This window comes from Mustela putorius, unplaced genomic scaffold, assembly GCF_011764305.1.
Source record: "Mustela putorius furo isolate JIRA1106 unplaced genomic scaffold, ASM1176430v1.1 tig00003845_pilon_pilon_pilon, whole genome shotgun sequence".
NCBI lineage: Eukaryota > Metazoa > Chordata > Mammalia > Carnivora > Mustelidae > Mustela > Mustela putorius.
Window position 1 is genome coordinate 93,989,909 of NW_025421998.1, and position 22,983 is coordinate 94,012,891.

Here is a 22,983-nt window from a genome sequence, read left to right on the forward strand (position 1 = left end):
ACAACAAGACGTATGCTGTCAACAAGCTGGGCCATGTCCCGTTGGTAATTAGGTCCACACGGACCTCATCTTTTTTACTCTCAATTAATCAACCACATCTTTTCTGTCCTGTCCCCTCTACTTGCAGAGCACACCATTAAAGTAGTAGAGAGCGAGCTTTTGCAGCTAGGGGCAACTTGGGAAGATCAAAAGTTCTGGAGGTCAACCTTCACCCCCAGAACAAATCACTGGATTTAATCAGGAGGATAGAGCAGCTTTGGATGGGAAGAAATGTCTCCATTTTTTAAAAGCCAAACGTATTGGAGAGCAAGGAAGCCGTGATCTCTTCACGCTATTCTCCTCTCTCTGAATATTGCCAGATATCAATCTCGTTTGCAGGTGGCTCGTACCTGGGTCTTCTCATCTTTCTACTCAAGAGAATTGAAAATGCTGTCAACCTCACTTCTCTCTGTCTTTTTCTCTCTCCCTCTCTCCCTCCCCTCCTCCCCGCTTTTCCTCTCCCTTACCCCAACCTTTGTTCCCTCACTCGCCCTCCAGGAACCTTCTGCATCATTTCACTGTGCACCTGTGTGGCCGGAATCAACTTCGAGCTGTCACGCTACCCGCGCTACCTGTATGGACTCCCCGATGACATCAGCCACGGCTACGGATGGTCCATGTTCTGTGCGTGGGGGGGCCTGGGCCTCACACTCATCTCGGGGTTCTTCTGTACCTTGGCCCCTTCTGTCCAACCTGTCCCGAGGACCAACTGCCCTAAATCCAGACCCGAGAATGGGACAGTGTGCTAAAAAAAAAAACCCATACCTATATATATATATATATAAATATATATATAATATACATATATAAAACAAAACTAACTCAAGAGGATGCCATCAGGCACCCACATCTCGCCGGACTTTGTGTCACCTCATCACCGGGATGGGGAAAGCATTCCCATCACGTGGCTCTTCCATCCCTTCTTGACTCTTGGCTCCATGGTTTCTTGAAGACAGAATGAACATCACCCCCCTGTGATAGCGTCCCAATCCCCGTCCCCCACGAGGATGGGGTGGTGGGCCGAGAAGGGACATGTCGCCAGGGGTCCGAAGCAGCCCGGATGTAGAGAAGGAGATGCCGTCCACGGGCCAGCAGGGAGGCACCACCCCAGCACCGACCGCATCGCAGAGAAAGAAAGCCCGTAGTTCATAGAAGGTAACCAGATCTTCGAGGCCATGTGCAGAACCACTTCTCCGGATCTTCCTGTTCGGATTCCCTTCCTGGCCCACCAGCGACACACAAGAAGTGCAAGAGAAAACAGACCGAGAAGGACATTTTCTCTTTGCTGCCAAACTTTCGGACCAAGTTCTAGAGGTGGGAAGGGGCGAGAGCAACATGCTGAGAGGCAAGGTCCTCGTCAATAAAAGGACACTTCCGTGGATGCTCAGAAAACCCAGTCTTACCCCCAGCTGCCTTACACCAGTCAAACAAGAGGCCGCCCTGCCCCTGCCCCCCCGACCCCACCTTCCGTCCTGCACGGGCAGACTGGAGCCTTGGAGTAACGCTGTGATGTGTGCGTGTGTGCGCGTGTGTGTGTGTGTGTGTGTGTGTGTGTGTGATGACTTCTGGTGGTTTCCTTTTCTCCTTTGCACCTTTTAAAATGGAAATACTGCATCATGACTGTTGTCTCCATCCTTTGTGGTGGTTTCGCGGCCTGGGGCGGAGGCCTGAGACCGAGGGAGTTAAATAACGAAGGGGCAAGCCCACGCGGGGGCCCGTTCTGTAGTTTCAGATCCCTGGAGTGTGTGCGTGTGGTGGACGTTCTCTGAGTGTGGGGTTTTAGCGTTTGTGTTGCATTTTTCTATTATTTGTTGTGTGCAGCTGAAATTCCCCGAGGGCAGAACCGAGAACCAACCCACTGGGTCTCAGAGGGCCCTGTGGTCCTTCACGTCAGAGTTCTGGGATGCCGCAGGATTTAGTCCTCTAAATCTGGAAGTTCAAGACAAAGCTGGGCACAAAAGCCATGAGAGAAGAGAGGGAGCACGGTGCAGGTGGGAGAAGGAACGTTTCCTCTGTGGCTGTCGTATACAAGTATGTATACCAAACCAAACCAGACCTTCACTCCCCATCGTGGAAGCTGTCCTTTGTCACTGGACATCTACCCCTCTCCTAGGGGCGACCTCTGTACAGATGAAAGGAAATGGGTCACGTGCAGAGAGAGCATCTCCATGTCCCATGGGCTCGAGTTTGTATGATATTGTGTAAATTAATGGAGAACTCTCGACTCTTCCCATCTTCTTCCTTTTCCTCTTGATATTCAAGGCCATGCATCCCCAAATAGCCGTCTTAGTGGCTAGCCCCCAAGACAGGGGTGGCAGAAGTCCCACCCAGTGTCTCAGGCTCATTTGAGCAAACCGGCCCTGCAGGTGCTGGCGAACCACAAAGCCAGCCAGAGTCATGGAAGCTGTAGGGACGAGCGTCCGCTGGGAAGAGTGGGCAGGAGCCCCTGACAGTCCCCTCGGAGACCCCGCGGGGGCTGTGCAGCCCTGGGGAGGCCAAGAGTGAATCCCCGAGCTGCACAGTCACGGGTCAGCCATGTAGCTGAGAAATCAGTTGCTTCAGAACTAAGTGTGCTTCGGGCACTTTGCCAACAACAGCTCAACAGCCTTCCTCTCCTTCCCGTGCAAGCACCTGTTTCATCCACCTGTCTTCTGATCTATCTTCCTATCAGCCCCACCTTTCCTCACCTGCTAACCACCTCTCCCCCTTCTATCCACCAGGCTAGGAGTCCTACCTGTCTCCTCATCTGCTGTGTGTGCGTGCGTGTGTGCGTGTATGTATGTGTGTGTAATTCACATCCAGATAGGACATCCCACGTGCATGAGTGGCCTGAGTGTGGGTCTCTATATATGTGTAGCTCTCCGGTGCATTTTCTGTGTGTTTGTACCAATATAACCTGGACGTAGGTGTGGGTTTACTACTCAAGGCTTCCTTCCGGGCGGCGCCGGTCAGCTTCTGTAGAAGGTCTCCTGTGTGCGTGCCCCGTGTGTGGGTGTGCCGAGAGGGGGGGGTGGGCTCTGGAGCAGAAAATGCTATTACCTTCCGATGGGGCTTCTAAGGATTTTTAAAATAAGGGATTTATTCTATGAGAAGAGAAACCCTTTTCAGGAAAAGCCAGTTTTTTCTATTGTATATGAAATTTTAAAACACGTTTTTTCTTGAAAGGTTAGAATTCCCCCTTGGAGGCATACAAGGGCTTGAGAACCAGTGAGAAGCATCCCACACTGAGAGGCCTCGTATCTTCCTTCCATGTGTCTTGAGTGGGCTCTGCCCAGCAGGGAGAGACAGGTGTCCACCAGCATCTGTTTGGGGACAGAGGGCTTGTCTGCGACCAGACCCAAACTCCAGCTGTTTCCCAGCAGGAAAACGGGGAAAGAATTTCTAAAAGGAGCAACTTGCTATCATTCAAACTTTTCTTAAGTAGCCCTGTTTGAAGATACTGCCTCACTGCCCTGTGACTATTTATACCTTCTTTTTTTAAATCCCATGCTTGCCATAAATGGATCAGCCACTCTTTCCAGCCCTCATCTTTATGATCGACCCTTAATACTGCTTATTGTGCCCCTTCACAACCTTCCTGAAATATTAAGAGATGCCTAAGAAAGAAGTCAACCACTTGGCTTATGTCACCATCAGGAGAGCAGGAGCCTTGAGCTACGGCTTTGATAGTGAGGCCGGACAGGAACAGATCCCCTCTGAGGTCTGATTCTGCTTGGGGCCAGTGAGAGGCCTGAGCCAGTGGTCAGGATGGAAGCCCCGTACAGAGGGCAAGTCCTTGCCCGGCTGAACTCGATCCCTCCAACACGGGGATCCAGGTTAAGACCTTCCCCCCCCCCCCCACCTGAAGCAGTGGCCTGGCTGAGGAAGAAGGAAGGGAGTGGGGAGGGAGAAGGAAGAGGAGGCCTCTGCCAACTTCGCCTCAAAGTAGAACCCAACCCTTGGATAGGATTTAGGGTTAACAGCCTCATTAAAGCCCCAGCCCTGACCTTGGGTCAAGTTCAAATTCTTTACAGGTGTGCATGCAAGGTCCCTGATCTTGGATGTATTTTGAGCTCCATGCGAGTCCGCCTTAAGCATGGGGCTCATTTCAGCTTTCATTGCCTTCCTTACCCTAGGAGACTGGGGATTTAGGAAAGTGGAATGTCCACTTGGAAGGAGGTCCTATTTCTTTCTCCCCGTTGTGGGAGCTTTGTTTCCTCCACATTTCCTCTTCCTCTCCCTCCACTCATTTCCACTTTCCTTCTGCATTAACTTAAAATAGCTGATCAGTGAAAAGAGTCCAGGCATTTGTCTCCAGAGGGGCTCATCCTCTCTTTCCAGGCAGCCCCCCTTCCTCATCTGTTGTGGCTGTAGGCTCCAAAAGGAGGTCAGTAGCTTCCTGGCATGGAAATATTACAAATAAAAAATTTAAATGTGCCTCTTCCAGCTTCAATCCTCCTGAAAGCCTCAGCCTTTGAATAACTACATCTTTTCAGCATCAGGGATCACAGAGTCAGGAAGACTCAGCATCTCCACCAAATCAGGACAGAGCCTTCCTTGATCACCTGTCCATACGCAGCACCCTGAGCCCATTCTGGCATCTTCTCTTGTTGGGGGCAAGTGGTTCCACCTCACAGTGCTTGCCTCTCTTTTGATGAGGGAAGACACATTATCCTGGAACTCTTGAGTACGGGCCCTACCTCGTAGCAGTCATCCACAGTCAAGAGAAGAGGTCTACAGTGAACCAGCATAGTTGCTCTGATTGAATGGGGGATGAGATTAGATCCCTAAAACTGCCCACCTCAGTCAGACTGAAATCAGGTACCTGGAGGTATTGACTCTGGCTTATTCTGGGAGCGTTAATTAACTGATTTTCAAGTGTCTGAGGGGAAAGAGTGGGAAGACATACACTCTGTTCATCTTTGCTGTGGTTTCTGCGGGTCGCTTGGTTGATTCTCGCGGCTAAAGGGAAGCTGCCTTTCCTGAAAATGTTCCTCCTGCTCAGGGGTCAACCATCCCAGCAGACAAATCAAGCCCTTTGAAGGGAGCTATGATGAGTCATAGGGACAGGTGATTTCCCCATATTTAGAAATCACTGGTGCATCCCAGCCGGGTTGCCTGCTCTGCTGTCTTCTAGGTGGTATCCGACGGAGTAAGGGGACAGGCTTTTAAACAAGCCCACGGGAGTTGATAGACACAAAAGCTTCTGGTGTCTCTCAAAGCAGTCAGCTTGGTGGGCTGTATCTGCACTCTTCCCATTGATGCCTCCATGGTGCAAAATATTTCTTAAACATTATTGTTAGTCCCTAGATGACATTATTATTGGCTTTCGGATTACTTTTTCTGAATAATAGAAAATTAGAAAAATTAAGTACAAAATTAAAAAAAGACTAAAGGATCGTAATTCCATCACTCAGGGGCATCCTGATGGTCAACAGCCCCAGCAACTTCCACAGTCAGTGGTTGTCTTGGGCTGGAAGTCGGGGCTAGGAGTGGAGTCCCAGACTGCAGAACCACACTGGTCTGCATGGACTTGACCATGACCCTGTGTTCATAGCAGAAGGAGCACAGGGCTCTGAGTCCCCAAAGACCACAAAGAGACTTTTTGAAAAAAAAAAGTCCAGTGCCAGAGCATAGGGATGGGCAGAATAGAATGAAGAGATTCCTTGGGATTTTTTTTTTTCATTTTCTCCTTTTTTTTTTTTTTTGAGTGTTATCTCAATCTAATTATAGGTGTAAGAGCACAGAAGCCAGAGTAACTCACTAAGCTATGCTCTATAGCACAGCTACTGTAAAGTCCACGTCAGCTCTGCACTAAAATGATTGGTGACTCTGGGTGCTGGGTCTTCTCCATACTTGAACTTCCTCATCCACAAAATGAGGATAGTGATAACACTTTACCTCATGGTATGTTAAGGGTGACAAAGAAATTGCAAAGTGATTTGCAAACATGATGTGTCACGTGAATTCTCCACCAGTCAAAGGATCCTGCAGCAGCAGAGGCCCTGGCCATGTGGAACCTTCCGTGGGGTGTCTGGGCCTCACTGCTGAAAGGACAAGTGAGAGTGAGCAGTCACCTTGGCCGCCAAACAGGACTGTCCCTATCCAGCTTCAGCACGTGGGATTCTGTTCTATCATTCGGGTCCCTCCCAGAGGTTGGCTCCTCAATTTACCCATCTCAGGCTTCCGTCCTTTGGTCCAAAGCCAGTTTTGCAAAGGGCACTCTTAATCCTTCTTGATTATTCCCAGAGGTCATGGCATGAGTAAACCCTATGAAGCAAATAGCATATATGATCTAAAACAGTTAACTATTAAACAAGGGTCCATGCCTTTTTTTTTTCTTTCCCGCAAACACCGATCTGTAGCTATACGGGCCCTCCTAGGGGGAGCAGATCAGGCTCGGAAACATTTTAATGGTCTTTTAAGTTTAAGATGGGAGCACGTTTCAAAGAACTGGTATCTTCTATCTCTTGTCAGTTGGTGAAGCAGGTGGCTTCATCAAAAGCATCTGGGTTCTCTCATAGGGAGTCCTTCGGGTGGTGCATTCACTAGGAGATGTTCTGGGAGTAATCCTGTTGGGGGAAAACTGAACCATAGGTTCTAGACAAGAACATATTTCTAAAAGGGTCTGCATGCTTTCTGCTTTGCCGAGGATCCCGTTTCAATGTGTCGATGAGAACTTCTCTGAGGGAAGTCCAAGTCCTCACTCACTGTAGGGATAGAGCCCGACCAGGAATGGGGGGACTACCCAACTATAGGAGGTGTGGTTGACTGTTGAAAATGGACTGTAAGCATGTGGGGTGCACAGCAGTAGCTCAGACCTGGCCTCACTTTGACAGATGCTGACTTCAGCCATCGCAATCCCATTCTTCATTTCCAAGGATGGGGCGTTGCTCCTTGGGGAGCTCTCTGTGTCCCCCTCTCCCATCTCCCATGATTCCCTCTGGCCAAACCTTTCCCTTCCTTGGTCACCTGGAGACCCTGTTGAGCCTGAATGTGTCAGTGTGTCTGTGTCGTTGTGGATGTAATGGTGCCTTTCCCGTAAGGAGCTCTCATCATTCAGACTCCTTTCCCACTTCCACCCATGGTGTGACTGTTGTAGATCCAAGACTATGTGTAAAAATGTACAAATAAAAGTGAAAAATGAAAATAAGGGGGAGGGAATTGAGGCTGAACAAATGTATTGATGTAGCCCTCAGTTTTTGGAGGACTCACGCAGACTGCCCTAAAATCCTGACTCTGGGTAGGATTTGAAGGGAGGGAAGCTATTGGCACAGGAGTTTGTTGTGTGTGTGTTACGTTTTTTGTTTTAATTTTATTTTTTTCTGATTGTTTCTCTGACAGTCACTAGTGTCTGCCTCTGTTCTAAAGCTTTTTGCCTTTAAAGTAAAAATATATTTTCCAGAAAGTAAAAGCAAGTCATCAAAGTCTGAAGGGTAAAGGTCATCGTGAAGGTCAACACAAAGACCTGATCCTGGGTTCCTGTTCAGAGCTTTGTCACTGGCTCACTCGGAGCCTCAGGCGAGTCTCGTTACCTCACTGTCTCTCTGCATCCTCTCAGCCAAACAGGGAGCAGGGGGCTCCCGGGGCTCCTGGGGACACCACATCTCCTTGGCCATTCTGCTGCTATTCTTAGAGGCTTCAGCCCACGCAGGGGTGCACTTCCCACCTGAAGACCCATTTGGAGAGTTGTACCCCCTGGTCCTCTTGCCCCTCTCATGCCTCAGAAAGTAACCTCAAGCTATCAGCCAGTTTGTGCTCCAGTCCAAAGCCTTTGATCTACTTTTTTGTTCTCAGATGCCTTTTCCCACCCTCTTTGCCATTCTCATTTTACTGTCCTTACTGACAATTTTGCCAGCTGGGGTAGGAGAAGAGTCTCAAGGGAGACAGTGCCTGTGCATTACTTTTTCATCTATGACTCTCTCTACAGACATGGCTTGCGGGGGTCAGAGACAGGGGGGCTGGCTAGGAGACGCCTCCAGATCAGAATGAAGCAAGCACCGGTGGGTGGTGGGGTAAGGGCAGTGGGCAGCGGGTGTGAGTTGCCTGTGAGGTAAGATCGAGAAAACTCTTGGAAGGAGAAATGGCAGAGGCACCAGAGCATCCTCAGCCCAGCAGTGGAGACAGATCCCCGAAAGGCAGGGTACCCTGAAGTAAGCGAATGGGTAATCCCAGAGCATAAGGAGCTGTCTCCCCTACGACTGAGAAGATGAGAGACCCTAGGGGGGTGGGGCGAGGGGTTCGCACCAAGCTTTACCTAACCCTCCCATCCATGGCGCCTTCCATCCAAACCCCCCTCCTTTCTGACAGTCCACAGTGATCACCACTCACTCTGGGACTAGTTTCAGGAAGACAATTTAGATCAGTGCTGTCCAACGGAGAGAGAATGTGAACCATCAATGCAATTTTTAATATCCTAGTAGCCCCCCTTTTAAAGGTCTAGATAAAACAGGTGAAATTAATTTTGGCACCTGTTTCAACCCAACATATCAAAAATACTATATTAACATGGAATCAATATTTAAAAAATCACCGAAATATTTCGCATCCATGGCCTTTTCATGACGTCTTTGAAATCCAATATGAGTTTTATTCTTAGAAAACATTGCAGTTTGGACCAGCCACATCTCCAGTGCTCAACAACCACACGTGACAGCCAGCTACCATATTGGACAACAAGGATTTAGACTCTTTGTTTAAGAGGCTGAGTCGGACCCCATCCCCCGGACCCCCTCCCCCATACATCACTCATACCTCCCAGCTGACAGTGGCCAGAGGTTGGTCTTAGCTGAGAGTAGAAAGCACAGAGGGGGCAGCTGGGTGCTATCCTGGCCCCTGAAATTGCTCCTCACCTGCTTAGTTGGAGGAGAGGACCATGATTGTCAAATACATGTCCCGTCTGTCCCACAGGGTGACAGCACTGCCCCTGGGCGTGGTGCAGGTGACTTATTGAAGTTCGAGAGGCCAGAGCAGGTCAATTTCTTCAGCTATGGGAGTATCAATTTATCCCTTATGCCCAAGTCCTGTATCTGACAGTGGAGAGGGAGGCCAGCCAGGCCCCCTTGTTCATGTCAAGAATAATGATTGCATTTTGTCATCTAGTCCCAGTCACCTGCTAATAACATCTCACCAATATTGGGAGGCGTTTTTTTTCAATCCCTTGATTTCCTTACATTTGTATCTTAGAGTCAAGTGCTAAAAGGAGATGTGCTGGAGAGAGCAGTGACCACAGGCGAGTCTGGGTTTTCTGGGAGGTCGTGGTAACGGATTCTGTCCCTTGCACTGGGACTCAGCCCACCATTGCCTATCTGTCCTCGCTGACTAGAGACCTTCCTTAGATGTGAAGAAACCTCTTTTCTTTGGGGGTGGGGATGGATGGGGAAGAAGACAGGTTGCAAGATCTTAGCACAGAGAACAGAATAAATGCAAGCAAGCAACCCCTGGGCATTCTCAAAACATTTCAAAGAGCCGGTATGACAAGATATAACTCACTTAAAATAGAACATTCTGAGCCCTATGTGACCAAGCAAAAGAATATGAGCCGATTCGGTGAGTATGTTTTATACATGTGGTCATTAGACAGGGACCATAGCTGACAAAACTCTTGAACACCTGGAGTGTTTATGGTCCATCAGATTATTGCTTGGTTAATATAAATTTATATGAATTTACCTTTAATTTGCATAGAGCTTTCTGATTGGTTAGACAAGGAGTGGTGTGTATTGCAGGATTCCAACACCGCCTCTGCCCTGGGAGGTAGCAATTCCTGTGGTTATTGGTGCTAAAATAAGATTAAATATTATGTTAACTCGTTCTGATACGATGTGAATAAATGTGTTGTTTAATCTTAACAAGAATGCTACATCTTATCAGATCTATTGTACTGTCTGTTCCTTCTCATAATTAATTAATTACAGGAAAGGTGATCCAAACCAGATCTTGAAACTATTTGTGCTATTCAGAGAGGTGAATTTAACAGGGAAGTGGGAGGGGGGAATGAAAAGGGAAATTGCCAGGTTCCTGTGGTTTTCCAAGGACTGAGGAAGCAGACAGCACTTGGGGACTTAAACTGACACCGACCGCATCTTGCAATTTTCTTTTTCAAATTGGCAGAAATATTGTCTTTCCATCGGTTGAAGAAAAAAAAAAGTGTCTGGTAATAATTAAATGACTTGTTCATGGAAAAAATAAAAATAAATAATCTGTCAGTTGTGGAATGTAAACTGATTAAACAATTAAATAAAGAAGATCATGTTGTGTGTTTTAAGTAATTGTGTCTGCTTGGGGGGAGGGGGTGAGGCTGCCGTGTTTGGTAAAGAGCCATATTTTCCCCTCAGGTTTTGTGTAGAAAAAAAAAAAAAAAGAACAGCTCTTATATAGATAACAGATTGAAGATGAATCCTAGAGGAAATAGACCGTAAACATTTCATGCATGTGTAAGCCAAAGGTACGTGCTTTCAGAGTTGGGTGATAGCGGGTAATGGAGAGCAGTTCAGAAGAGAAAGAAACTCTTGTTCTTTTTCTCCTATTGTTGGCTTTACTAACTTTTTGGAAAAAACTCTGTAAGATGCTGGAATTACTGGTTCCACTCTAACCACTAAGCCTCTTTCCCAGCTATCATCGAGGAGAGAAATTTCTCTCTCTCAGTCCTGTCCCTCACTTAGAATCACAGTTCCCATCTGCCTATGTGCCCATGTGCTGGCTCCTGCCAGGGTAGGACAGCTCAGGAAGAAGACAGTGGGAGGCACGTGCATGTTAAAGGGCATTACGTGTCAGTCGACATCGCTAGTTTTAAGCAAAAGAAACTGACTCCATCTGGTGCAAGGGGAAAAGTCATTTACTGAAAAGCACAGGTAGCTGGAAGCCCATAGCACCAGCAGAAGGAAGCAGCTAGAGAGCCAGAATCACACCCCAGGCTAACTTGGACCCCCACCGATGCTGCTGTTGGACTCCCGGAGACCCTGTGGGGCTGCCTCTGCCGCCGCCTTCTCCACCATGAATTCCCGGGTCCCTCCTTCAGATCAGAATCCCAGGTGAGCACGCCATCTGAGGGGTTCTGGAAAACAGGCCGAGAGCGTCTTATTTCTCTCTCCGGTCATAAGCTCCGCCTCCCACCAAGATCAGACAATTCTCCAGACACAGGAAGAGGCATAGGATGCTGGGCAGACAAAAGGGGGAAGTGTCCATCAGAGGTGGGATCCCTGAGGGAGATGAAGGATCCGTAAATGAGAGGTACATTGCTGCGTCTTCATGGTAGCATCTGAAGAGTGGCCGGTGTGGGGGTGGGGGGGTCATGTGTCCGATCTCCTGATGGTCATTAGCGCCATGGCTGACGGCCTCTGTCGAAAGCTGTGCCCAGTGCTGGACATTGTACACGAAGACCTGCGTAGATTTGATCTGAAAAAGGAACACAAATATCGGCAGTGGAATTTGAAAAGGAGAAAAAGAACAAAAATCATCACCATCATCTTAGGGGTCATGGAAATAAGCAGTAAGATGTTTTAAAAGTAAGGACAGGTCAAAGGTGAGTGCCCTTAAGGAATAACACGGAGGACACTGGGAGCTGGAGAGGAGAAAAGAGTTGGGGAATTCGGAGGGGGAGACGAACCATGAGAGACTGTGGACTCTGAGAAACCATCTGAGGGTCTGGGAGGGGGTGGGGCTGGGGGAGCCTGGTGGTGGGTATTGTGGAGAGCAGGGATTGCATGGAGCACTGGGTGTGGTACATAATCGATGAATCTTGGAACACTGAAAAAAATTTTTTTTAAAAAGGTAAGTGCCTTACAGAATGGGGCAGCGGGAACATTACAAGTAGAGAAAAACTTGAGGAAATGGGAGGCTGGAATCCTAAGGAACCCCTCGCTTCCTCGGTAGACGTGGTCCTTGAAAGAGAGAGAGAATGGAAACCCCACTCATGTTAAGAAATGACCCATGTCTTTCAGCCGTTGTAAAGTGGAGACTTTACTAGCTACTGTTTCCTCCCGGGGGCTGGGGATTGGGATGATGCTCCCATTGGTGACCTGAGGGGTCAGTGGAGATGCCAGTGGCTTCGTGAGGCGCAGTTTCCGGATGTCCCGGAGACAGCCCAGGGCAAACCATAGACACACGAACTGTCTGGTTCTCCTTTTTCCAATGAAGCACAACTTTGATTTCTGTATCTGATGAATTATGCGGTCCCTTGGGTTTATGGGAAACACACCTACTCCCTCCCACCCCAGCACCTGTGCCTCCAGGCTCTAAAGCCCCCCCAGGGAGAGCTGCTGTGTAACTGGAGAAAGGCAGCTCCGGGAACTGCGACCAAGTCCACCAAATCTTCAGGGTGGTCCATGGAGGGATGCTGTCCTCCAGAAAGCCATCCTTTCCTGAATGTCCATCCTGCTGGGTCCCTCCCCGCCGGAACCCCATGGCACCATGCTATGTCTCTGTCATGGCCCTTGGCACTTCTGGATGAAATTGGTGTTTTTCTTGGGATCTCCTCAGGACCTGGGTTTTCTTGAAGAGCAGGGATTCTGACTTAACTCATCCTCATCACCTGGTCGGTAGTAAGTGCTCAGTAAATACAGATCTGGACCAAACTGTAAGTCTTCCCCAACCATGCACCCAAGTTGGCCCTCAACACTGGTGTCAAGTTCTTCTCTAAGTGTCAGCAGATTCCTCAAGTCCACCGTCAGATTGAGTGATTTGCTGGAAGGGCTCACCGAACTCAGAAAACCTGCTACACTCAGGGTGACGGTCTACAGCACTGAAAGGACACCGATTAAAATCAGCAAAGGGAAAGGTGCATAGGGCTGAGCTCAAGAGAGACTGGACGCAAGCTTCCAGTAGTCTCCTCCCAGTGGATTTATACAGATGCCACTTCATTTTCCCAGCACTGCAGTGTGACGAAAGGAATATCGCTGGCCAGGGAAGCTCACCCAAGCCTCATGTCCAGGGCCTTGGGGGAGGTCAGCTGTGTCGGCGTTGAGCGCTCATACAGCTAACCTTAGCTGCTCAGCTTCCAGCCCCTCCTGAAGGTCAGACGGACCCCCTGGGGACAAGGCCTTCACTGTAAATCACAGTGTCAGCATAAATTATCTAGCATGGCCCAAAGTAAACCAGGTAAGCCAAGGCACACTTACCAAGCAGGATGTTGGTGGGCCTGGAGGTGATCTCCCAGAAGCCAGTCAAAGGCCCTTCTTTGGAATGCCCAAGGTTTGGGCCACCCAGACCCGCAGCGTCAACCCTTCAGTGCACACACACTAAGGTCTGTGATAAGCTAAATCCCCCAAGACACGGTTCTTCTCCGTGTTAGTAGAGCTCCTCTCCGGGTATTCTAGGTTTCTTCTTCATCCCCTTCACCCTCTACAGACAAGCCTGACCCTGCCCTTCGCAGGTCACCTGCTGAAGCTCTTTGTCCATGGTCTCTTGCCCATCCCAGCTCCTCAAACAGCTCCTTGCCCCCTTCACTGGGTGCTGGGATGGGGGGTGGGGTGGTTAGGGGAGGGAGCACAGGTGCTTGAGTCTCTGAATGGATCTGGATTCAAATCTCTCTACATATAAGGTGTGTCACATGGCCTCAGCTGGTGTGCTGGTATGGACGAGGCTGGTGGGCACTCCAGTGCCTACCTCCCAGACCGCTTCAGAAAGTGAAAGAGAGAACTGTAGGAGATGCCTGGCCCAGAGCCGTTAACTGTCAGCTGCCCTGCCCCCCCGCTGTTCAGGCTCCACATCCTACCCCCTAAGGAAGGCTTTCTGAACTGAGATTTGTGCAGTGTTACAGGCCCACACATACCCCACTCAGTCACCACACCAAAAGCCCGAGCACAGGGAAAACACTGGTGGCTTCAGTGCAAATACATTCAACCACCATTTATTCAGTATGACCCCCTACACAGGAAGACAGTTTTGTGCAATAAAATTATCCCTTGAAATATTTTTAACTCAGGAGAGGAGCGAAATCTGGGATCAAAAATACTCTTTCCCTTTGCGGAGGACTTCCCTTCCTAGGAGTGGGAGGAATGCTCTAGAACCTTGCCACTCCCATCAGCGTCACCTGGGATCTTGCTAGAAATGCAGAATCTGCCATTTAACCCCAGACCCACTGAATCAGACTCTGCATTTTAACATGCTCTCCAGGCAATTTGGATGCCTGGCTCTGGAACGTTCGCTTACCTAGCTACATGATGTGAGGGTTGTTTTCAACACTTCTGTTAGTATCTTTTATCTAGGCTAGAGACCGCAGGAGGATTCCAAGAGACAATGAAAAATATTTGTCCCAGTCTGACGTTTCAAGCCACATTGGAACAGGTATTGTTTTAAACTAATGCCCCAAGAAAGATCCTTGCTGCTGGCTTTAATCCTGGTTTTTAGGGTAAGCACCCAGGGAGCAAGGCCACGTAATTCGGTTTTGTTCTCCCAGCGGGCAGGTGTCAGGCAACACGAACGCCATAGCAGCTGGGGTAGAGCAGGTGTGCGTGAGCCCACAAGGTTTTCAGCCACTGTGGGAACGCAGGCGTGGGGTAGCCCGAGGGGGAGGCTTATGCTCTTCCCTCTTACCAAGAAAGCCGGACCGTGAGACCAAGTAGATCTGAAGAAAGAGGATTAGAAGCCTATCAAATGGGGATTAGAAGCCCATCCCCCTGATGTTCCTTCTTTTGTGTTCTTTGTGAGCTAGACAGCAAAGACTTACTTCATGATAGTGTAATTTACAGGAGCCGGACTACTGGCGTTCAAGTTTGGAACCACCTACTGATGGTATAACCTCTGGCAAGGCTCTTAGCCACTGCGTGCCTCGATCTTTCCCTCAACAAATGAGGATAGTAGTGATACCTACCTTGTACGGTTGTTGTGAGGTAAAAATGGCTTAACATTAGCCATGTGTTTTAAAACAGTGCTTGACATATTAGTAGGTACTATCTATGGATTTATGATTACATCATTTCAGATTTTAAATGGCTTAGGTGAAGTCCCACTGGCTAATGAGACCTGAGAAGAAGATGTGGCCGTGGGGCTCCCTGTGAGGACAGAGCTATGGGAAAGAGTGGTGGTGGCAGGGGATTTCTGCAGCATGTTCCCGTGCAGGGGGACAGTGGGTGTGTAAGGGAATGGGAAGGCCTGCCTCATGGACAGCTGACCGCATCTCCGGCATGCCCATTGCCCTTCCCCGATGTTTCCCCAGATATAACTCTCCATATTGACGATTCTCATGATAGGATCTTCCTCAGGCTGTGATATTGACAAGCCACTCCTCATACTTCGTCTCCCCACTGCCCAACTTCTTAGATGTTGGACCAACCAAGTAAACTGGAGATTCCTTTCATTCCCTGCAGTCCTGAGAATAAACCACCGAGATGGACAGGCCTTCAAAGATATTTTTGAATGGGGTTAGCGGATCTGCTCCTGAGGATCCTGGGCCAGCAAAGGTTCTCCCCATCTGTCCCAGGCCACAGGCCTCTTCCCCGCAGGTGGTGTGATTCCAGTGCCATGAACTCAGAGATCACAGGGCAGCTTAGTAGTTTAAAACACTTGGGGACATCACGACCAGTCTCAGATTTTATATGCAGTCATCAGTGACCTTCTCAGGATCTCATTCACAAGGAGGATCTTCTCTGAGAAGAAAAAAAGGAACGTTTCAAGAAACATCAGGGTATCAGCATTCAATGAGGACACAAAGCTTTTTCTGTTCTGTGTACCCCTTCCCTCCAAAGGAATCTCTGAAGTTGGTTTTCTTAATCTTTCCAACAGTCTCCAAATTCCTTAGGTGTTTACCACCATAATTGGTGGTTTGAATAACCTGATAAATGTTCTAAAATTGTAGGCCTGAAAAGATAATTATCTCTGAGGTTCATAGACTAGAACACGAATATGTTGGGAACAACAACAACAACAAAAAAACACAACTTTGATAATCTGTATCTACAAGGTGAATGGAAGAATCCCCAGAAGGTACTGCTTTGGAATATGAAATCATGTCTATGCAAAGCAGTTCTCATTAATTCTGAACCAAATGGTCATAAAACCAAAATGGCCTTCAGGAAGTACTCTAGCTATCCAAGCTTAAGAATTTGGTTTCTGGCCCCCAGAGGTCTGCCTTTTAATATAACTTTTAAATGCTGAAGGATTGAGCTCCATCTACACTAAAATTAGGACTAAGCAAAAATAAAATCTATCCTTAGCTATTTTGAAGGCCGAGTGTGGATTCATCTTGTTAAATATTGCATATCCTGGCATACGCATTTTCTTCTAGAATAACGCAATTCCTCTGATACCAAGGAGTATTCTGAAACCAATAGGCACAATGGCTTTTTGCCATGGTAAAGGAAAAAATTTGATATGCCATCGTAGCCACACTAAAACTTCAATTAGAGGAACCAAAGGATTCTTACCTTAAAAAAAATTTTTTTTCCCCATTGGAGAAAGTAAGATGCACACAAGGAGGAGGAGACCAGAAGTGGGAGGAGGGGCACTGCATTCCACCACCCAAAGAAGGTAATTGCCAATAACATTTTGACGTATTTTCCTTCTAGCTGTTATTTTTTAAACCCTAGTAAGCATGCTGGTTATGCAGCACAAACAATATACCATCTTATAAGGATCAAAAGCACACTCTTCCTCGCACTAAAGCTGTGACCTTCAATGTTTCATCATATCTTCTTCCTGCAACATCAAAATGCTTAGGCTTGAAATGAGGCCAGACTCCAAGCACCAGTCCCAGACTCGATCTGGAAACCATCTCAGTTTTCAGACCTTCACATTTCCTTCAAGTGCAGGACAGGGAAGCTCTGCTCTTAATTTTGCTCCTTTTTATCCCTTGATAATTAGCACAGTTGTTCTGCCAATCGCTAAGCTACTAGTTGGCTTCTCCTCCATAATTTAACAGATTGTCTTATTAGAACTACCTGAACTTAAAGTGTTACTTTTCCTGCTGATAGCCTTTGGAAGGATTATATACAGAATATTCTCTCTTGGCCTGTTATGTCCCTCATTTCTCTTCCCTTCCTCCTTCAATACCTCTCGCTCTCTCCTCCTCTCCCTCCCCTGCTTTCTCTGTCTGCATGCATACACACTACAGAGTCCCACGAGTAGATCAGACCAGAAGTAAGCCTGAATACATAGCTAGAAGATGGGGGAAAGCAGTTGAGAAGAACAACTAGGGCATAGAGGGTTGGATGTGCATTCAGAGTTTCTGCATATTTTTGTACAAAATGACTAAAATGCAAATAGTATCCTCCAGATTTGTGCAGTGTACAACCTGGACAACATGTACGGTGACCCAGTGATGTAATACCAAGGCTTCAGATCTTAGCCTAAATAACAGAAAGGCCTTCTCTCCTGAGCACCTAATCGAAAGAGAGTCCTTCGCAGTACTGCTTCTTTGCGACCACTAATTTGTTGCATCTACACCCCCATATTCACCGCAGCACTGTTCACAATAGCCAAGATGTGGAAACAACCCAAGTGTCCATCCGTGGGTGAATGTGGGCTTACATATCAAAGGAATATTAGTCAGTCTTTAAAAGAAGGAAATCCTTTCGAAGGATTCGCCACGACATGGATGAATCCAGAGGACGTCACGCTGAGTGAAATAAGCCAGGTACTGGACAGGGGCTGCGCGATCCCACTGATGTGGGATTCCTGAAGGATCAGACTCAGGGGAGCAGAGAATACGATGGTGGCGGCAGGGGCTGGGGCAGGGGAGGAAATGGGGCCGTGCTTTCCAGCGGGCGTGAACTTGCAGTTCTGCAAGATGGATAAATTCTCCTAGCCTGCTGTCCGATGAAGTGGCTCGATAAGTTAACAGTATAGGATTGTACCCTTCAGAATCCGTGTGTTAAGAGGGTAGCTCTCGTGTTAAGTGTTCTTAACACACACACACACACACACACACACACAGAAACTCTGGAAGGAGCTAGATGTGTTACCGCTTGTAATCGTCTCACAGGTGTTTGCCTGTGTCCAAGCCCATCAAATGGTGAGTGAAGTGCGCGCTGCCCGGCCTCAGTGGTCCTCCAGGAATGCTGTGGAGGACACCAGGGGACGTCCGGCGAAGTGGAGGGAAGAATTCAACTCTCCTGCCTCAAAACATTCCAAAATGGAGAATTGGAAAAAATAAAGGCAAGTAAACAAACAGTAAGTCCTTTCCTGGTGGAACTGGGCTCAGGCCCTCGCTTCGTGCCCATCCTTGTTGGCACGCCCGCACTCCTGTTCTGGCGTCCACTTACTTTGTGCATCTCCCCACTTGGTTTCCGGCCTCCCCACCGCTGCGGGGGGAGCAGAGGCTGGTCTGTCCGAGCCGTGCAGCTGCAGAGCCCAGCACGGAGCCTGACAGGCAGCAGGCGTAGGGACGGTGGGTGAGCAGAAGGACAGCAGGCCAGTGGGTGGGAACCAGGTGGGCACGGCCCCTGAAGGCAGGTTTCCATAATAGGGTCTCGGGAAAGAAGGGAGGGAGGAGGGGAGGGACAGAAAGGGACATGGGAGCCAGTACATTCTGTTCATCCCCTCTGCTTTTGTTCCATTCTCATGGTTTCTGGAAACAACGAGCAAATGAACCGCCTGCTGTCCCAGCTTGGCTGCTAAACACCCCCTCTTTCCCTTCACTCTCTGCCCCCCAATTGTCTGTCTGCTGTCACCAGTGGGAGGAGGTCAAAGCGCGACATTCAAAGACCTCCCATGTGGGCTTAGGAAAGGCTCTCTCTTCCCCCGTGTCTTGGATCTGTTCCCCCCTTTCCCCTCATTTCCTCACACACTGTCTTGTGATCTCAGAGAGGCGTTAAAGGGGGAAAGTGTTGTATGTGCTGCTGTGGGAGATGGTGGGTGTGGGGGAAGGGACGGGGAGTCTAGGGAAATTGCCAAGTAACAGTTTTGCCTGCTATCTGGTTGCCAAGGTAATTGTGAATCTTCATCTCACGGCTCTGACCAGTCCCGGCCGGGAGGACGGAGTTCTGCGCCTCCCCACAGGAGCCAGCTGGGTTCTGCAGGTCAGATGTGTGAAGACCCCTAGCCCAGCTCCCTCTGTGCCATCCCCTCCCTCCCAGACCTGTCGTGAAGCGGCAGACTGTCACCTTTGCTCTTCAAACAGAAGGGCAGCTTGTTACAGTCTGCTGTATGTTTGGGGGGGGGGAGGTGCAGGAGGTGGGAAGGTATTACATCTACATTTGTGAGCACTTGTAGTCTGATAAAGGTCAGGGATGCTGACCTGCAGACGTTCAAACAGCAGACACCCGGTCTCTTCAAATCCGAAGCACCGTTGTCTTCGAAAGAGAGAAAAGCTGTCTGCCCCTCATCCTTCCCTAGCTGCCTTTCTGCTAAAGATCCCATTTGTCTCAAAGGCAGAGATGCACACCTTTCCTGGCAGCTGTAACCCCACCTTTTCCGGGGAGGTGTTCTCCATTCTGTGTTCACCAAACGACCATGGGAAACGAAGATTCTTCTTTTGTTCATCTTACCTCCCTCCCTTTACACAGCGAGCTCATCACCTCCCCTGCTCCCACCTACACACAGAGCAAGGGGAAGGTATTTGCAGTGGTATTTAAAAAAAACCAAAAAACAAAAAAACTTTCAAGAGTTTTTGGCAGTATTTTCCATTTCCTGCCAATATGTCTTTATTTGACTATTTCCCCCTTCCTTCTCCTGTCTTCCTAGATTTTATAAGGAATACGTTTTCTTCTTGCAAAGAGAAATCTGATCGCTGCTAATAGAAATGCAATGGGGAAAATGCTCGGCATGATTTAGGACCACCTGGGGATCCTCATTTTTCTAATAACAATTTTATGGTGCTTTATAATTTACATATGCATACATTCTCTCGTCGTAACAGAGCAACCAGTGCCATTGCCTGACTTCCAGAATCATTAGACAAATCTTTCTTTTCTCTTCCTTCCCCCCTACCTTATTTCCAGTCTCCTGGAACATGAGGATATGCTAAAGGAGTAGCTGTGGGTTTTAAACAAATACTACACTAAGATTTTGTGCTTTAAAATGAAAGCAGCTTATCGTATATCTACTATGAACTACAGCTACTTCATTTTGAGAAGCATTTATCTGCCAAAAAAAGATGAGGATCCCCTGACCCTAACGTCTCTCTTTCACAGGGATAAGGAGAGACAGATTTTGTAACTTTTATTGAATTTAGTAGACATTTATTGATCCGGTCACCGTTCTATAGAATTGAACTAGGTTCAGTTATTGCAGTGGTTTTTTTTCCCCCCTGCTCTTTTCCTTTCTTTATTAGCCTTGTCTGACAATATTTAAATTCATGGGGTTTTTTTCCCAACCCCCAAATTTCTGTTTCTTAAACAGAGGCAAAAGTGACTCAGAAATTAATGTAAGTCACCAGGAAGAGAGGCATAAACCTGAGACTTGAACTCAGTTCGCCTGGCTCTAGATTCCGCTCTTCTAACATTTAAAAATCACATGTAAATCCTTTTAGGAGACAATCTGAACAAATTTGAACAATGATTGATCATTTGTATGTATGAAAAAATCGCTGCTACCTATTTTCGGTGTGTTAATGGTAATATGAGGATGTACTCTTAAAAAGACTTTATACTTTGTAGGTAGACCCTGAAATACTTGCGGCTGAAATGATAAGAAGTCTGGAATTTCCTTCAAAATCATACAGGAGGTGGGGAATTGGCAGGTGTACAGATAAACAAGATGGGTCATGAGTTGATCATTGAAGCTAGGTGCTGGGTATATAGGGGTTCATCACACGGTTGTTGTTACTTTTACAGATGTCTGCAATTTCCCATAACAAAAATTTTCAATTAAGTAATAAAAATTAAAAGCGTGTTTTGCCCAGGTACTCCCTTCCCAGATGAGTAACAGCGTGTAAGATTCTAATTGGGGGGTTTGTATCCAGTTTCTGCTGGGAACCAACCCATCAAATCTCAAAATAGTTGGCAGAACAGACATCAGGATTGAGAGAGCAGCTAAATATTCAGCCACAAATGGGTCATTGTTGAGGGAAGCCAAGAATCCCCTGGAAATGCAGGGAGCATGTCACTGAGTTGCCAAAAATAAACACAGCTTCTGACAGATGTCCCCTCTGAGAAAAGCACAACTGTGCTCTCTTGGTCTGTGGAGTCAGCACCAAGGACCCCCAAAATAGCACCAACAAGGCTTTGTTGAAGAGCCAAAGAATAACAAAAGACGTTTTTAGTTCCTTTCCCCCACGCCTGTTGGCCTTCCTTCATAGAGCCTTCTCCGAAGGAAGCCTTCTTGGGCGCCATTGGCGGGATGGTAAGTTAGTGGGATGGTAAGCTGGTAGAGGCTCTTTAGAGGACAATTTAACAGAATCAAAATTTTGAAGGCATTTTCAACAATTTTTTGTGATTTTCCTACACCTATATTCACGTGCAGACACTTACACAAGGATATACACTGCAGCATTGTTTGCTATCGCAGACACCATAAACAAGTTCACATTCATTCTTGGGGAATGGGAAGGGTGAGTATGACCGTATGGTAGAATCCCACACAGCCATTAGAACAATCAAGGTCCATCTCAGTGCATGAGACAGGGAGATGTACAAGACAGCATGTGATGGGAAAGCACTAGGCATGTGGTCTGGTCCTATAGGAGACCGGTTGTTTCTGGAAGGTGTGGGGGATTATTCTCGGATACAGTTAAGGCTCAACCTGGGCTGAGGGAGGAGAATGGACAGAGAAGATATTCAGTTCTGGGTCTGTCTAATCACAAAGTGTGTTCCTCCGACTTTTGATGGGCTCTTTAGGTTGACACAGGTGGCCTTCTGAAATTCTGGAGGCACGTGCTTGAGGAATTGGCTGCTTTCTGCTAGGTTCCCTACTTCGTTGGTCTTGTGTGTCCCAGTGTGCTTGGTAAAGGAGGCCCTAAATTCCAGGACCAGAAAGAGCAAGCAGAGCTTACGCTCCTCTGGAGAAGCAAGGACCATTTGGCCACTGTCAGCCACTGGAGACTTGGCTTCCTGAGTTCTCCCACTGCAGGTGGGATGCAGTGTCCTCTTACTATATTTTTTTCCAGGGATTTCTTTTGAGGCAAGATGGAAAAAGGCTGCAGTAGGACTCTTCCACCTCCATTCCTTGCTCTGCAAGAACCTGGTATGTGAGACCTGAGGTTCTTTCTCCTTTGTATGTCTTTCTGCTTTTCTTTCCTTCTTTTTTTTTTTTCCAGAAGAGATTAAATGAGGCTTAAGACCTCTGTAGAAGGTTAAATAAGACATGCCAGAGAAGAATTGTGGTAAAGTCATCACTGCCTTTCTCCAAAATACAAAATTATTGCATCAGATTTGTCTAAAATCAGGAGAATCCTATGTTTTTAACTTCTGGAAGTCAGCATGGAGACTCTGAAGTTGAACTCTCTCTACTACCATACTCAACGTTGTTATGTAAGCTGTTCAAGTAGGGAGGTAAGGGAGGAGTGGTTCGGACTCCCTCAGGGATCTGCTGAAGACCGAGGGAGAAAATCTTTCACCTACAGGCTAAAAACAGGTTCAGGAGTCAGGAGGAGCCCACCAAGCTGCTGTGGTCAGGGTGGGGGTCCAGCCATGAGCCAGTCTGCTCAGCTGCTTCCCTCTTGAAGCCCCTGTAACCAGCACGTGGAGGTGGCAGCCTATTCAGCAAGAGCCCAGCACAGGTAGAGAAGCCATCCTTAATCAAGAAGAATTGATTATGCAAAAAAAAAAAAAAAAAAAAATTAAAAAAAAAAAGAATTGATTATTCTGGGCTTTCAAGTCTTTGCAGAAAGAGATCTGCAAGCAGGGGATCTTAAGCTTGACTGGAAGGAGAGGACAGAGATGGGGCTTCTAAAGTTCCGAGCTGAGAGAACAAGAAGGTAAAGGGAAATTTCTAGCTGGAATTCCCGCTCTGTTTGCCCCCTCTTTCCTCCTAGAAGCTCAAGCAATCAGACAGTGGGTGTGGAAGCAGTGAAAAGCTTGCCTTCAGCTATCCAGATGCCTTAACTTTGACTCTAAGTAATGATTTTCTGTCACTTTGTTCCCTGCTGTG

General features: G+C 47.7%; 1 protein-coding gene across 1 annotated transcript in view; it reads left to right on the top strand.

The window, feature by feature from the left end:
- TMEM178B (transmembrane protein 178B) overlaps positions 1–10,285 on the top strand; it is a 337,430-nt gene extending 327,145 nt beyond the window's left edge. Inside the window, exon 4 of the mRNA XM_004741627.2 lies at positions 538–10,285. Within this exon, the coding sequence (XP_004741684.1) occupies positions 538–788 (251 nt within the window). The 3' untranslated portion in view covers positions 789–10,285. The remainder of the gene's footprint in view (positions 1–537) is intronic.
- Positions 10,286–22,983: the final 12,698 nt, after the last annotated feature.